General features: G+C 50.7%; 1 protein-coding gene across 1 annotated transcript in view; it reads right to left on the bottom strand.

Annotated features, from left to right (window-relative positions):
• Positions 1 to 6,464: 6,464 nt before the first annotated feature.
• The window catches only part of LOC135996164 (heparan sulfate glucosamine 3-O-sulfotransferase 3A1-like), a 31,679-nt gene continuing 20,570 nt past the window's right edge, over positions 6,465 to 17,573 (bottom strand). Inside the window, exon 2 of the mRNA XM_065647937.1 lies at positions 6,465 to 7,083. Within this exon, the coding sequence (XP_065504009.1) occupies positions 6,465 to 7,083 (619 nt within the window). The remainder of the gene's footprint in view (positions 7,084 to 17,573) is intronic.

Raw genomic sequence — 17,573 nt, forward strand, 5'->3', positions numbered from 1 at the left:
ATTGATTCTGTTCCATAAGGTCTGTACAAGGGAAGTTAAGTGCTCCCCAGCCAATACTCCTCAGTCATTTCCTTTAGATGTTGCTCACATGCCCTAAATCACAGCTGTTGGTGAAAGAACAAAAGAAATGAGCTGGAGAAACCATGGCCAGGCAGGTCTAATCCTGTCTACAACATCGCCGTTGCCCCGGCGTTAATGGAGGAGTTCGCAGAGGCCGGATGCTGGTGTGTCAGTGAAGAAGGGCCCTGCGCTCCCAGGACCGTTCCGAATTGCAGGAGAGGAAATAGCCAAGAGCTTTGGGAAGGGAGCGGGTACTTGTGGCTGATAAACTGTGTTTTAAGTCCATCTGCTGCGCTGAGGACCTTGGGTAACACTCACAGCAGTGAATTTGGCCGCCATAAATTACACAGTTGTCTTAAGAGCTGCGAGATGATTATTACCCTTATTATTCCTATTTAACGACGCTGAAACGCAGGTGCTGAGTCTTTCTTGAAGACCTCTGCTTGGCTCCCAGCAGCTTTCACCGTGAGCTGGGCTGTCCTTAGGGCATTTCTGGGTCATCAGATTTGGAAGATCCCGGGCCAGGCGTTGTGCCGGAGGCTCAGCGCGGTGTTGGCCGTCGCCAGCAACTTCACACCGGGACAGACGATGCATCCAAAGCTGCGTTCACACGGTGCAGCGTGAGCCTGAGGGCAGCGTTGGACCTGGATTAATGAGAATTTTCCCCGCGGAGCAATGAGCCTGCGGGATGGAGCGAGCTCGAGCAGCGCGCCAGCCCCCGCGCAGCCGTGTGGACAGCACTAAGATGAAGGAGGTATAATTTTTTTTTTCAAAAGCCATAGCTGGCCAATGTCTTAGGTAATAAATGCTATGAATTGAGGAATGCAGCCTCGTTATTGCCTGGCGGAGGGGAATTCATCCTGCACATTGGCTTCTCCAGAGTTTTCCACCCCAGGCGTCGCTGACTTCTTACCACCACATAGATATTTCTGTATTTCAGCAAAATTCCCCACTTCTAATCTGGATAGTCCTCGCTGGGTGGAGTGCAAAACCCACATTGTTAACTCCGGATAACGGTAATTAAAAGAAAATAAAATCAAAGGTGCTCAGAAAAGAAATGGAACATTTTTCTGTGGAAGCCAAAAGATTATATTAAACTTCAGCGGTTTAATAAAATATTATGAAGTTTGGGAGCATATTTTCCCTGGGACTTAATCTGTTTATACATCTAAAAAAGTAAATAGAATATCACTTTACTTGACCACACAGAAAACCTGATCTACAGGGCCTGCTCCGCTGTATATGTTTCTTGGGGCATTGCTTCCACCTCGGGTTTCATGCAGCGCACCGGGATTTGGGTCCATTCCTCTCCCACCAGGTCGGGGAAAAGCAGGAATTGAGCAAATTTGGGGCCGAAACGCTGTGGACGTGGCAGGGCCAGTGATGGCTGAGGGGTGAATGGTGGGATGAGCCACGAAGACCTGATTTTTCAAGGATTTTTGCAATTAAAGGAATATGACATTAAGTTCGCTGGAGAAATGTAAAGTGGAAGGTCCGAGGTCATGGAAATGATGCCACCAAGGCCATGGCTGGGGAGTCACAGCAGGCAGAGCGCCCCCAGCAGCCGTGGGGTGCGTGAGGTTTAGGAGATTTAAAATCACCCACAAGTGGGTAATTCTGTGTTTTCCTCCTTTTTTTGTCATAAACCTGCCCACTCTTTCCAGGTTGCTGCCGCCAGCAAAAAGAGAGCACAGCCTCTCAGTACCCGTAAACTTTATTAAATGTGTGCTTTTTTTCATTCTTAAATTAAATTAAAATCAGTCTGTTTCATACTGAAATAGCACCACAGGGAGAAGGATGACAGTATCACCAAGCAAAGGGGAGGGAGGAGAGAAAACCCAGAAGCCGTTATAGACGCACAAGAATTTTTTTAATGGTTAAGAAAATGGGCAATTTTTTTTTCTTCTCCTAATCTGGACACCTAACATTGTCTGTGCCAGTGTGTATGTGGGAGAATCAAGGAGGCTGAGGATCCAAATCACTCAGTGCAGGGTAGACATGGCCAAATAATTGCTGGAAATTTAACTTCTTAGTGCTGCACCCCAGAGATCACCTCTAATACCAGGTAGAGGAGTCCATACACTGATCTTCATGGCACATCGGTGTTTATATTCCTTTTAACTGTGTAAATTATTGGGCGGCAGCATTTTCTTAAGAGTTGATTCAATTCCCTGTGGCACAAACTCAGCACCAACTACAAGGTGGATGCAGCAGCCGGGTCTTCGCCCTTCCAGAAATCACAGTGACGCGAATCGCCACGGCAGAGGGTCCGGGTTTTGTCTTGCCAAACTGCACCGGTAAAGAAAAACCCATTTCTCGGAAATTTTCTGGCTGTGGCCAGTTGAAGCGTGATGCAAAGAGCCTTCCTGCAGTTGGGGTTTGGCTGCAAGCGGCTGCTGCAGTGGGCTAAAGGGAGGTCCCACCTCCAGCTGTATTTCTGAATTGGGCTCTACGAGCCTGTGCCAAAACACGTCACCATCAGTGGAAAAAAAAAACCAAAACAAAACCAAACCCAAACCAACAAATTTTTGCAGAATAAGTGCAATACTTGTGCTCAGCCCCCCTGCACCAAAGCTCACGGTGGTTTCTGTGCCCCGTTTGTGGGGCTGAGTGGCGTGAGTTGCTTTGCAAAGCCTCCAAGAGCCACTGCTGTGCAAAGGGGGGTGACGGAGATGTGAAAGATTAATTTGACACTTGACATTGACAGGATGCTTTATAAAGGTGTGTTTTGTTTTGTTTTGAATGTTCTAAAAATCTAAGTGTTGCATGGCATATAAACCAGCGCTTCATCGGTAACTAATGGCACATTTGTTTATTGAAACCAGAAGAATTTGAATACACCTAATTAGTTTCTCATAGTTAATGTATTGGTTTTTCTGCTTTTTTTTTTTTAATCGAACTCTATATGTCACTTTAATTTTTATTTATAGCTGCTTTTGCTTTCCCCTCCTAGTACACATGCTCATTATTGTAGGCATAAGACGGGAGCAGTTTTCAATAGTTTACTTCCAATTCTTCTTAGGTTACAATAATCTAAACTTCATGGCTGGATTTTAAAATAAGCCTAAAGAGTTTAGAGGCTTAAATGTTATTAGAGTTCAAAGCATTTGATTGCGGGACCTCTTTTTTAAAAGCCATTGTTCATACGTGGAGAGATTTTCAAAAATACTTATGGCCCAGGTCGAAAAAATCAATTACAGTCTCAGATCCCCGGATAGTTTTCCTAGGTGTGCACCGAGGGATTCAAACCCTCAGAAATTAGTGGATGTAAAACATTCAAGCATTTTTGGGACTGTATGGCTATGTAGCAGAGATCAGTGTGCTGGGAAGAGTTTTGTAAAGGCGGGTACGATAGCTAGGCTTGTGTACACACTGAAGCTATATACTGATTTAATGACGGTGATTTGGTGGCAGTTACAGAAATTCATTTGTACGAAGGTGCTCGCTAGTGCTATAGCTGGTTCAATATGGGAAGAACAATCTGTAGCACTATAAAGCTGCTTTTTATCAGTCTAAATGTGACCGTATGAGAGACAAGAGCAATATAATTATATTGATTTTTTAAAAATCATACTCTTAAGTGATATTTATACTTGTCAAAGGCATGTACAGATTAGCCCAACCTTACGTCTGCTTGAAATACCGAAGAAATGGCATACTTAAATCGTTTCAGCCTGGAAAACCTCAGATTCGGTGCCTCCGTGGTGCTGCACGGTTCGGTCGTGCCCGTGAGGGGTGCCTTGTCCTCGCCACCAGCTTGGCTTTGGCACTGGGATGGAAGAGCAGAGCATGGGAGGGACAGTGGCCATGGCCCAGTCCTGCCCCAACAAGCCTTGCTGTTTGAAGGGTTTTCCCAAGAATTAACTCCCATCCTTTTGGTTACACCTTAAGCCCATTCCCCCTTGATCTGGCTGGCACGGGCAGAGTGCAGATTGCTGCCCTTGGCTCCAGTCATACTTTGGGGAGACCATTACCAAGAGCCCAACACTCTTCCAACTTCAACTGAAGCACAGGAGGGTCCAGCTGAACATGAGGAGAAACTTCTTTGCTGGGAGGTACCAGAGCCTGGACCAGGCTGCCCAGAGCGGGTGTGGAGTCTCCTTCTCTGGAGACATTCAAACCCGCCTGGACCGACCTGTGTGATCTGCTCTGGTGACCCTGCGTGAGCAGGGGGGCTGGGCTGGGGGATCTCCAGGGGGCCCTTCAGCCCCCACCAGGCTGGGATTCTGGGATTCTCTGATTTGGAAGCTCTGAGCTCCAGCAATGGGCTGCAGAGATGATGGGAGGGACCACAACCCCGTGAAGCCAAAGCTGTTCATCCAGCTCTGATCTTCTCACATCATCTCTTGCATGAACTTCGAGGGGCTGAAGGGAGGCAGGTAAGAGAAAGGGCTGTTGGGGGTCTGTGTGATCCCCCATCTGCATTTTTGCTGTAAGGTGTTTGCAGAAGGCAATTATGTAAAATGTTTACCCAGATGTGGCACAGGACATTGCCAAAAAGGGGCTTAAAATGGGACACACTGGAACAAGAAGGTGGGAAGAGCCTGAAGGTCTCAGTGGAGGTAGCGAGGGTGGCACAGAGCTGTGCTGTGCCAGGACAGACCACTGAGCACAGCCCGGCTTTGGTGCCACCAGCCCATCACCAGCTGGGGCACGGACACCTGAGCTCAGGTGGGGCTTTGGGGCAGCAGTGGTGGGAGAAGGTCCTGGGGCCTCACAACGCTAATGAAGTTGTTTTAATTACCTTGAGAAATAGGCTTTGCATGTAAAACCGGTGTGTCTTCAGGGGATAGGAAGGTCCCAGGACTCCGCATCCTTGGGACTCCGTGCCATCGCTGCTCGGCTGTGATTTTATTCACGTCTTGCCTGGTGTGCAGGTACACGGTGAGCCTGGTCCCCAGGCCCCCAGGTTACCAGATGATCCCCCACTTCGTTTTACCCCATCCGGGCCTTTCCAAAGTTAGACTTGGGAGAAGGAGTTGTGTTTATACAGTACCAAGCGATAATTAGATGCTCCTATAGTCCAGAAAATGCTGAAGATAAAGACCCAGCAGATAAATGAGCCCACGGTAATAACAAGATCCTGCTTCACTAATAGATTTCTGTTGCTGAGACACTTCTACGAGCCAAAAAAGGTGATAAGGATCAAAGCAAAGAATTTAAAGCTCCTGGTTATTGCAAACAGGAGATTTGTTTTGCCTGATGATTTTTAAAGCCCTGCACAACCAATGTTCCTGTTCCTGCTTCTCCCTCGGTTCTCCTTTAGGAAAGGACAAGAAAACTTCCAGCACCTCCTCATTTTCTCCCCTTTCTGGACATGACTTTTGTTCATTTTTTAGCCCAAACAACCCTTTCTCTGCTGTTTTAAGACCGGTCCAACTTAAAATATTCTTCATTATGGCTTAAATATTATCCGCCAGACACTGTGAACTTGTTCCCTGCATACGAGTGGTGAGACAGTGGGTCCCCATCACCTTCAAGATGGGTATCATGAGCATCATCTCAGTGTGGACCTTTCTTGCCCATCACCCAAAGCCCTGCAGATGGGCCTCCCCACCCAGGGAAATGCGCTTTGCTCTCGACATCGCAAAGGGGTACATGGTGCAGGCAATGGGGGACCCTGGTTTAGAGCCAACCCCCGTGAATGAGCCTTTTGACTACCTGGCAGTTTTCACCATTGAGTCAAAAGAATCATTTGTTTTCTTTCACTTTTGGCTACCAAAATTGTTTTGTCTCAAAACACAACAAAGGATTATTGGTTTTGGCTTCTGTAAGATGAAAAATAAGTTTGGTTAGTGAAAAGAGCTTGATTTAGGGAGGGCAGAAGTCAAACAAAAAATTGGATAAATGAAAATAATTTCACCAAAGGTTTCACACAATAAAAAAAAAATCCCCTAAGGTAAGGTTTTGAAAGCCAAGTTAGTTATTAAGCCTCTTCTGTTTAATTGTCAAAAGTGATGAGGTCTGGTCTAAAACGGCATTGGCAAGCCAAAACCTGGCTGACCTTCCAGGAAGGCTCTGAGCTCCCCCAAGCACCCCTCTCACTTCTGGGGGTGGACCTGAGGACATAGAGAAACTTCGCACCTTTTTTTTTTTTTTTCTTTTCTTTTTTTTTTTTTTTTTACAGAGACAGTGCTAAACCTTGGGCCCATTGAAGGAGGCAGCTAAGCTGCAGGCCATGTCAATAGGACCAGGTTGTTCACGGCCTCCTTTTCTGGATGGACACATCACCTCTGAGAGAAGAAAGGAAACAAAGCAATGACAAAAGCAAAAAAAAAAAATCCGAACCAATCGTGTTTCAGCACAACTATTTTTTTTTTCTGTATTTTCCCCCTCTCTACTAATATGTAAAAAAAATATATATTATATTATATTTTTCTTTTCTTAAATTATTTCTTTCAGCCTCAGTCCCAGCCGAAGTCCTGCCCCGTCATCTGGTAGAACTTCATGTTGAAGGGCCGGTAGAAGTCCCGCAGTCTCTGCACCACCTCCTGGTCTATGTCGGGGTGGGTCCTGCCTTTCGTCTTCCCCAGGCAGTGGGGTTTGCTGCTGCCTTCTGCCTTCTTCAGGCAGGGGAAGCCCTTGGTTTTGTTGAAGTAGAAGTGTTTGTCGGTGATGATCCTCTTGAGGCCCAGAAAGTCCTGGACCCTGCCCAGCTCCCCCGCGGGGTCGCTGATCAGCCTCTCCCCGCTGACGAAGAGGATCTGCCCGATGGGGAAGTAGAGGAGCCAGTTCTCCAGGTGCTTGGCGTAGATGCCGATCTGGATGGCGCTCCACGACGTGTCGATCAGGCCCGTAGTCCTGTTTTTGAAGGTCAGGCTCTCAAAGGTGGGGATATCGGGCTTCTTGGAGAGCGTCTGGGTATAGTCCGAGATGGCTCTGGTGACGGGGTCCCGCACCACCACGATGAGCTTCGTGCCCTTGGACATGGAGGAGATGCGGGCTGGGGCCTCCTTGGTGACAAAGTAGCTGGGGGTCTTCTCCATGGTGATCTGCCCCTCCAGGGTCCTGGGCATGAGGTCTCTGAGAGAGGGGGAGAGAGGGACACGTTAGCGCCGAATGCCCCAGGGATGTCCTGGGTACCAAGGATGCTCCTGAGCCTCACGCCTCCAGCCCAGCTGTATTTCTTCCCCGCATGGATCACCAGGAAGACCATAATGCTCTGATTCAGCAAAGCAGCCAAACACACTCCTAATTTCCTCTTACTTTGGGTGCCTGTTTATCTAGAATTAGACCTAAACCTATTTTGCCTATTCAAGGGCATCTTGGAGGCTTCTTCAGGGGGATCCCACCTCCCTTCTAGCAATGGCACTGTAAGAACAGAGCCCATCTCTACAATCCTGATGTCCTATCCCTTTAAATTCCTCTCTGCCTGCACTGGGGTTTCCTGCACATTGGCTGAAATTCTCTGGAATAACAGAGAATTTCTGGAGTAACAACACTCCCTTCCTGCAAGGCACAAGGGATTTTCAAGGCCAGGATGTAAGGCTCTATCTTTTGGTATTTTCAAGGTGGCAGCAAGCTGATGTCACATAAAAATGTGCAATATCAGCCCCCTGACCTCAGCAATTTCCTCCTTCCACCCAGAGAAATCCTACCCGCAGCACTTTGGGAAGCTCTCCCAGCCGGGAGCGCGAAGGGGCTCAGGGCTCAGTGCCGTGTCCGTCCTGCTCCATGGTCCCCTCGGGAGTTCAGAGCCCTCCTGGGCCAGGCACTGGGTGTGATTTGCTAAGGCGTCGCAGGATTTGGCTGCAGGATAACCTCAGCTCCTCTGTGTTAAACAAGACAAGGCAGGAAGGTGGAGGAGCCACATGAGCGGTGTTTGTCTGCTCGTCCTGGGCGCTCCCAGCTCCTCTCCTGCCACACCACGTCCCATCCCCTCACACAGAATCACAGAATCGTTTTGGTTGAAAGAAACACTCAATATCATCAAGTCCAACTATTAACACTGTCACTACCCCATGTCCCTGAGAACCTCATCTCCGTCTGTCCAACCCCTCCAGGGACGGTGACTCCACCACTGCCCTGGGCAGCCTGTTCCAGTGCCCCACAGCCCTTTGGGGAAGAAATTGTTCCCCAGATCCAGCCTCAACCTCCCCTGGCGCAACTTGAGGCCGTTTCCTCTCATCCCGGCGCTTGTTCCTGGGGAGCAGAGCCCGACCCCCCCTGGCTCCAAGCTCCTTTCGGGCAGGTCAGAGATCAGAAGGTCTCCCCTCAGCTCCTGTTCTCCAGCTGAACCCCCAGCTCCCTCAGCCACTCTTCTTAAGACTTGTTCTCTAGACCCGTCACCAGCTTTATCATGTTGTCCTGTATATCACCCCTGGACAGGAGCCAGAACCTGCAAAACACCAGTGATTCACACCATCATCATGTGGTTACACAAACCCGTCCCTCCACCCAGGCTCTCAGCAGAGCTCTCACAGCTTGGTCTCCTTCCACCAGTCCGGTCCTTCCCGGGGGGATGGCAGATGGATGGGAGGTGGCTGCAGCACCAGTGAGGGCCACCCTGTGCCACCAGCAGGTCTCGTGGCAACTGTGGCCCCGGGTCCCGAGGAGCAGGGACCCGCGTCCCCCCCACGCCCTGACCCCTCGTCCTTGACCTCGCGGCGGTTGCGACACCCGTGTGGCATGATGAACTGCTCCCTGCCCGCGGTATTGTGACCCTCTCGCAGCAGCAACATCTGGTTTGCAAACCTGTGCAATATGCCAGCAAAATTAAACTCATCTATCAAAAAAGCAACAGCGAAAAGCCAACAACAGCTAAAAACACCAATAACAACCAAACCCCAGGCTGAGTTGTTATGTTACAAATGAGGCAGTGAGGATTGACCCTTCCTAGAGCAATTCTTTCTATTTGCAACCACATTGCATAAAGGCTGAACAAAGACATGGTCCTAGAGAAGCCAAATATTTGCTGGTTTTTGCTGAGGGTTTCTGTTTGGGGGAAACTCCATGAATTTGGGACATTCAGGCTGGAGAAAAAAACAAAAACCAAACAAAAAAACCCCTAAAGGATATGAAGACATAAAGGCAATCGCTGGTCACACTAAAGATGCAGGTGGGTTCAAACCAACATGAGGATGGCCTTTGCTGAGCAGACACGTAATTCTACGGTGGGATGATGCTGCAAAGGGCAAAAGTGTAAATGGTTCAAAAACAGCCTGGCCAAATCCATGCTGGACAAAATGAACTGGTGGCCATGAAATGTGAGGGTCCCAGAGCCACTTCAGCCATGGGGAGCCCCCAACCCCGATTGCCCTCAGCTGGGAGGAGACAGGAGGAGAAGGAGCCCTACAAACCACCAGCTTTTGTACACTTGTCAGTAGATACCTGATGCCAGCTGCCCTCTGGAAGAAGGTACAGGACGGCTGTTTGCTCTGGCCATCCATATGGTTTTTTGCCCAGGGCAGTCTTTTTTTTTTCACCCATGTACACCAAGCCCACATTTCCCAGATTCTTTGGACCCCCTGCAACGACTGAGTCACCTGGAAGCACTTGAACCCTCAAAAGGGTGAAAGGGACCAGGTTATCCCCCCTTTCCCCACTGCTCCCCGGCTGGTCCTTGTCCCCATCCCGCAGCTCCTGCAACTGCGAGTTGCTGTCAAGCAAGAGCAGGAGCTGCGGAACCGGCAGCAGGAAGGCAGGATGACTTCTGTTTGTGTTCGGAAAAGTGTTGAAATCTCTGCTGTGTCTTCCCAAGGAGGAGATTAACCCCTTCCACGGTGAGGCTGCAACACAAAAGCTTTCTTCAGCACCCAGGAATGAGCCGGCACCTCCGCTGCCAGGCCAGCGGGCAGGGACACGCCAGGAGCCACGGGGAATGTGCTGCCACAGCTTTTGGGAGATTAATTAATTACAAAGGGCATCTTTCATGGATGTAAACAGTTGCCTGGAGGCCTCCCTGGACTAATGGCATCTGGGTTTTATTGCAAAAGAGCCACTTGAAAAGACAAGAACCACAAAAATGTTTTTGGCAAGAGCAGCCACCAGTGGGCCCTGCCAGAATAAATGGATTCTGTTATTTTAATTTTAGTAGAGCTTGGGGCTTTATTTAATTACTTAATAGGGGAGGAAGACTTTCCTCAAAGGGAGCATTTCAGCTAGGCATGCATATTCATATCTGGCCTTTTCCAGGTCCATACGTTCTTCCCAGCAGTGTTATCTGAGACGGCCGTTCCCAGCCAAACCCCCAAAGGTACCTCATGGGGCTGCTGCTCAGGAGGGTTGTGGCCCCTTCCTCACCCCAATGGGCTTTGCAGGACTTCACTTTGGTAATGCAATGGTTCGGATTTGTCCTCCCTTGGAGCTGCTGCAGCAAATACTCCAGGGCCGGGCCAGGGTGGGAGAGGTGAAGCTGCAGGTCGGCTGCCTCAGAGTGCTGGGCTAGGGGATGATGCTGTGCAAGGGCTGGGGACAATGCTGCGCAAGGGCTGGGGACAATGCTGCGCAAGGGCTGGGGATGATGCTGTGCAAGGGCTGGGGATGACACTGTGCAAGAGCTGGGGATGACACTGTGCAAGAGCTGGGGACGATGCTGCGCAAGGGCTGGGGACGATGCTGCGCAAGGGCTGGGGACGATGCTGTGCAAGTGCTGGGGACGATGCTGTGCAAGAGCTGGGGACGATGCTGTGCAAGAGCTGGGGACGATGCTGTGCAAGGGCTGAGCACCAAGCGGTTGCAGGACCCAGCGATGCACATGGTGCTGCTCAGGGATTTATCGATGCAGCCCAGTGTGCCAGTCCTGGACACTTGACTTCAGTGCTGGGGTCACATTAAGACATTCCAGTAACAGTTGCCCAACTCTCAGACACTCCTGGTGTGGGAACTGAGCTTTGGTGTCGTGTTTATTATGGCTTTTGTATCTCTTTATGGACTGTACAATGATGCCTTTAAAAATCTTAACTTGAGTTTCCCAGGGCAAGGAGGGTGCTGGCTCTGCCCTGGAGATCAGAGTCCACAGAGATGCCACTTTATCTCAAGTTCCTGTTCTTAGCAAAAGCACATTTCTGCAGAAGAAAGCATCACTTTATGTCAAGAAACCAGAATAATGTATCAGGCTCCATCCTTACAAGACCAAGCACCCAAGGGTTGTGCTTCTGGAAATACAGCTTGGAGGAATGGATGCAATGATACGTGGTGGTGGTGGTTGCCACTGGCCCATGCTGGGTACCTGCCTTGACTCCATCAGGGGCTGGGAAATGGGTTAAAACAGCTGGTCTGTCACAGCTGACCTGTGCTGCTGTCCCACTAACTCAAAGCAGCAAGAGAAGCTGGAGATTAGCGAGAAAACAAGCACTGGTTGTTCCAGAATGAGATTTTTTTAGGAAGGCATAGCCTGTTTCATATAGGAGGAGCAGCCCTGTGCTGTTGTTTCCCACTGAAGTGGGAGCAGCTTTTGGCCACTGGATCTAGAAAACTCAAGGTGAGTTTGCTGTTTGAAGTCCATCTGCCACTTTGCTCCCAGCTGGACCAAGCCATGTCCTGCTCAGGACCCCCTGGGCTCCTCGGCAGCACACAAGGCATTAAAAGCAGCTGGGGATGGACTTGCTGCAAACCTTTCCCACATAAATCTAGTCCAGATCCCTCTTGACGGGGGGCTGACGTTGGCAGATAAGGGCAGCTCTTCACCAAGCCATTGCAAACCAGAGCAATAAATAAAGCTGCTGTGATTAAAGCGATCAGCCCCATGTGCTCCCTGGCCTCTAGTCACACCTGCCCCAGTCATGTGCTAAGGGCAGGACTCAACTCTTACCTCCAGAAAGTGAGGTCCTTCTCCCTGGTATGACTTTTTAAAAATAACCAGCCTGTCAGAGCCCGGGTATCCAGGCTGAATGGACTGAAATGATCTTTCAGAATTAAGGTATGCCAGCCTAAAGCCATACAGAAGAGCGATGGTGTCACCCCTGTGCTGCTGGGGTCAGCACTGCCCTGTGCATGGCCAGGTCTACCTCGAGCTCACCTGCAGCGTGAAAATGAGTTTGTGCACTGCCTGAAATGGCAATTGCAATACAACTGAGGAGGAGGAGGATGCAGAGCAGGGGTTTGGAGCAGCCCTGGGGTTTGCAGCTTGCAGCAGTGCAGCTTCTCGGTGCCAGAGCAGGGAACAACCCAGCGTGACTGAGCAGCAAAGAAAGATCAGTCCCTGCTCACCAAATGCTGATGCCTGGTCCCAGCACTAGCAGACTGGGACCTGGCCACAGCCCTGAACTGTCCTCTGGAAAAGGGATGGAAATGAAGCAGAGACGTGAAGCCGGAGTTCCACACAGCCTGTTCGCACAGGGCTGGGCTTTCCCAAAGGTGCTGCTGACTTTGGCCATCAGGATCTTCCCATTACGCAGCCTGCAAGCTGCAGCGGGGTTATGAGATGCAGCAGAAGGGCATTGCGTACCCCTCCCCTGCACCCCAAAACACCTTCCCTGAACAGCCCAGCCTGGGGAGCACCTTTCTCCAGCCTCCGGGTGCCTTTTCCATCTTTCTTAATAGCCTGAGCTACTGGTCCAAGCAGTGGGATACACACAGGGCCAGTGGGGAAGGAAAACCCCCAGGCAGATATTAGAACATCCAAGGAGCCTCCCTGTTTCCATGGCTCGAAATGAGTTGCCAGTGAATTGCTAATTAACACCTTACCGCAAGCTTCACAGAAGAAACCTGCCCTCTGATACTTTTTGCCCTGCGCAGCTTAAACCAGCAGCAGTTTGGTTTTGCTCCAGGTTCAATGGCCAGGGTTTGGCCGGGCTCTGAGGCAGCCCAGCCCGCAACAACAGTGGGAAAGGAAATCACTTGTGGTGGCAAGGGCTGTTTTTAAAGAAGTGTCACCGACCAGGTCATTGCAGGAAAAAACTATATCACAGAAATGCTGCTCTTTTCAAAAGAGCCCAAGGGCTCTGCAATCCCTGGAATGCCACGGAAAAGCCTTCCTGGCAAGGAAGGGCCATATCTGGTCCCAGAAACATAACACAGGGGCACGAGGAGGATCGGACACTCTCCCACCAGCAAACACCCGTCCCTGGTCCTGCCTTTGCACCATGAAGTGACAGCACAGTAAAAAATTAAATCGGCTTGTTAGTGCAAAATTATTTGGTCTTTGTGTATGGGAGGAAGAAGAGGAGGAGGAGGAGAAAAAACACATCCCTTTCATCTGTGGGAGCCAGCAGTGTTCAAAGCTTGAGGGGAACCCTCCTCCATCAACCACCCGAAAAACCCACTAGCACTGAGATGGGCACTGGTGCCTTCCTGTCCTTTAGTCTCACTCGACAGCATTTTCTGCCTCTCTCTCGGGTGCTGCTTTCTGTATGTCAAGTGTTCAGTGGCTGGTACGATGGTGGATGCTGTGCCAAGGGGAAGGAGAGCAGAGCAAAAGGAAGATTAACTGTCTGATGGGGGCTTATTTCACCTCTAATTTCTCTACCAAAATGCTATCAGAATGTCTGTCTCCAGGATGAGGCATAAGTGTGGATGTCACACAGCTCACAGTCCCGGGGGAAACACGGATCCTTCTCCAGCATGAAGCTATGAGACGAGGATGGGGAAACCAAGGCACAACAATGCCTGGGGCTTGATGCAGCCTGACGCCTCCGAAGCAGCGTGCATTCCTCCCTGTGCTACTGCAGCCACCAGCGAGTTGTCTTCTCCCCCCCAACCATTTCTCTTTTTCTTCCAGATCCTTTTAAGCAGTGGCTCTGCAGCAGAAATTTATAAAAAAATCAAAGCCTGCTATCACAAGCAGTTGCCTTTCCCCCACCCTCGAGCCCACACTCCCAGAAGTACCATTACAGCCTGTACCGGAGATGATTGAAAAGAAAGATGCTCTGGCAAGAGTGATAACTTGATGTAACCAGTAGCGTACATGTATATATAAATTAAAAAACGATGCCTAAAGAGATGAATGTGTCCCTCCTCCGAGGCCAGTGTCCCAGCCCAGGGGCTGTGCTGCCCTGGCAGCCCTAGCAAGGTTTTAAATTTGCTTTGATGAGCTGTGAGGGCACATTGGAGTTAGCTGAGCCTCCTGCTTTGCCTTCCTTCAGATGTCAGGTGAAATCAATAAATGGAAAGATGCATTTCAGGAATCTAATAAAAATTAAAAAAAAAAACCCCACCAACACCAAAAACACCTCCAAGAAAAGCTGTGGGACTGAGGAAGCTGAAAGGAGAGCGGGAAAAGATCAGAGAGGTCTGAACGGAAAAAAGAAAATCACTTATTGTGTTGCTGGATGTAAAATCAAGTCTGATGGACATGAATATCAAAGGGAGATTCTTGCTATTGGTTTTAACAGAGGACGGATTGGGCGCAGGGGATAAACCCGGCACACCGGTAATACGTCACCTTCCCGAACAAAATGCTGTGGCAGAGGCAGGGCCTCTCCTCCCTCCCCAAATCTGCTCTGCGCTTGCTGCTGGCGGGAGCTCCCGAGCTCGTCCTTACGGCGGATGTCGGTGTTTATTTGAGCAAGTCTTGATATTTATGTATTTCATTACATCTGCAGCCGGTAGCATCTGTTTTCACGCTGTATCTGTCAAGGAAAATCTTATCAGCGGAGCTGCTTTCCTCTCCTTCCAGTTAAGCTCCCTCTGAAGTTTAGGAGGCGGCTGACAGCCTGACATGGATGGAGCCAGTACCCGTGGTGCAAACCTTCGCCTAAACTGCAGCCCACAGGGACCCCTGGACACCCGCCCTGTCCCCATCCAAACCCCAGCAGCTGTCCCAGCCCCAGGCGCAGCCCAGCCGGCAGGCAGGGTCTGTCAGGGCAGGGCGACACAGAAAGACAAGGCAGGTGGCCATGCCCATCACATGGGCATCCTGGCAAAGGCATCCGTGAGTCCACCCAAGGGCTGTGCCAGGCTCCTGGGGGTTCCTCAGTAGATTTCCCCCCGGCTCCGTTGCACCCCCGCTGCATGCCAAGCGCTGTGGGCAGCTCTGCTCCCTGCCACCAGCGGGTTTAACCACCTCAGCATTTAAAAAACACCTCCAATGCTCTCACTGCCTCCAAAATGGAGACACTAAGCTCCATGGGGGCAGCAACCTGTGTCACCCCATCCCGAGGCCACAGCCAAGAAGCCTTCTCCTTCCCGAGGAGCTGGGAAACCCATCAAAGAAACGTCGCAGAGAAAGCGGTGTGTTTGCAGGGGCTGTTGCTGATACCTGCAGGTGCGACATAGATTCATAGAATCATTTTGGTTGGAAGAGACTCTCAAGGTCAGCAAGTCTAACCATTAACCCACCCCTGGCACCACCCCATGTCCCTGAGAACCTCATCTCCACATCTGTCCAACCCCTCCAGGGATGGCGACTCCACCACTGCCCCGAGCAGCCTGTTCCAGTGCCCCACAGCCCTTTCCAGGAAGAAATGGTTCCCGATATCCAATGAAACCTCCCCTGGTGCAACTGGAGACCATTTTCTCTCATCCTATCACTTGTTACTTGGGAGAAGAGACCAACACCCTCCATGCTCCAACCCCCTTTCAGGTAGTTGCGGCTCATTATGTGTCTCATCACAGAGCTGATGCTCTCTTTGTGGCTCTTGGGGCCACGAACTTGCTCAGGATGAGCAGGAACAATCCTGGGCCAGGGAGAGGGCGGCTGCTGCTCCATGGATCTGGGGCCGAGGTGGCCGGTCAGGAAGTGGCAGTGTCCCCAAGACAAGGGGCTCATTCTGTCCCCAAAAGCCCCGTGTACGAGCAGGCTCACGCATAACTTCGCATCAGTTTCCCCGGCCCTGGGGCGATGGAGCTGTCGGATGTTTCAAAGGGTCAGAGGAGCATTTGCACGCAAAAAGCAGCTGCACATGGGTCTTTGCTCAACAGCCCTGTCCCCCCCACGCTGTGCTTTCAGTGCTGCCTCACTGCCCCCTCCTACCCTGGGAAGGGAGATTGCACTGATCAGAGCTAATTACAATCTGCAAGCCCTCTGCCTAATTGCTCTGATTAATTATTGATGGGCAGAGCTGCTGCTGTGAGGGCAGTAGGTGACCTCCCAGCTCCCAGTGACGATGATGCTGGTGGCAAGGAGCAGTGCTGCTGTCCTGGCATCCCATGAGCGGTCTGGGAGAAGGAACCATGCCGAGAGGCTCCTGAAAATGTTCTGTGCTGGGAAACACATCTGGGCATCTCCCCAAGACATCCAGTGCCTGAGTGCTATCGACAAGCAGAAACTCCCCGGTGCCATTAGCTGTGCAAGCCATTGATTTTCTGTGCTGGAACAAGAAACTCCTTGGAGCTGAGGCAATCATGTGTGGCACCGCTGCCTCCTCCGGGCTGACCAGCTGCGCTTTGGAAAAGGGGCGTTTTGTAGTTGTTTTCTTTCCAATGGCTAAAAAGTCAAGTCATCATCATGCATTTCTGCATCCATCTGGGAGGATGCTGAGTCCTGCCCAGTGGTGTTGCTGGTAAATCCCAGTGAACCGCCTACCAGAAGCAGATGAAGAGCTCCAGAGCCCTTGGCCATGGACCCCTTTACCATGTCTCCATCCTTTGTATGGGATGGGAGACACCACCAGGCACCATCTAAGGAAGTTTCTCTGCTGGGCTCGGGGATGACTTCCTGCCAAGGAATCCTGCCGTGGTTCTCCCTTTGCTTGGCCACAAACCTGCTCTGTAACCCAGTCTTAGAGCTCGTCTCAAGGCACCCCAGCAGCTCTAGCAAGGGTGCAGGTTTGGGGTACACCATGCACAGGGGAGCACAAACCCTGCCCTTCCCAGAAGCCCTGGACCCAATGCTCATCACCCCTGGCAGTGGCCATGTACATTTTTTGATCTCCTGTGTTTTTACATCTCGGTGGTCTCTCCAGCACCACGTACCTCCCCCAGCAGGAGCTTAACCCCAGCAGTGGTCGGGGCTCCAAGTGTGGAGCACGAGCCTTTTGCCCAATCCCTGCAGCACCAGCTGATTCTTACAAGGGGGTAAATCAGGCCCACAGTGATTTTAGCCTATTTCCAGACTTAGCTCCCAAATGAAAAGTGATTCCTCATTTCCCAGATGGATTTGCTTGGGTAAATTCAGGCTTCTAGTGCCTGGTTCTGTTGGCTTTTTGGTGCTGCTTTTTATTGTAACTGTGGTGCCTCTTAGTGAAAATGGACATGAGTTCTGCTCTCCTCTACAGATGCCTCTATTATTCTGCAACCTGCTGATTCCCTTCTACGCCATATGATGCCAAAGGAGGATTTTCCAGCTGAGATGATGGGCACGATCCTTTCCCAGCCTTGCACCCTGCCTTTCTCCCTTGCAAGTGCCCAAAGTGCAAATCAAGAGCTCCCCATCCCATTCCCACCACTGGAGGTGGGCAGCAAGGGTCAGTCCATGGCTGGAAATGAATCCTATGACCCCAGCACCTACCAAAAGCAGCAGGTTTGCTGAAAAACGTGTGCCCGTTTGCCCGCTGCACAGCTGTGCCATGGGGAGAGAGCTCACAACCTCTTCCCCATCACACACAGGGATGCAGGAGAGTCACATCCTTCATAAGGACCGGCATGGCCTTCAGCCTACACCTCACTCTCCTCAATTCTGAGGTTAAAATACC

This window comes from Caloenas nicobarica, chromosome 18 (assembly GCF_036013445.1).
Source record: "Caloenas nicobarica isolate bCalNic1 chromosome 18, bCalNic1.hap1, whole genome shotgun sequence".
Taxonomy (NCBI): Eukaryota; Metazoa; Chordata; class Aves; order Columbiformes; family Columbidae; genus Caloenas; species Caloenas nicobarica.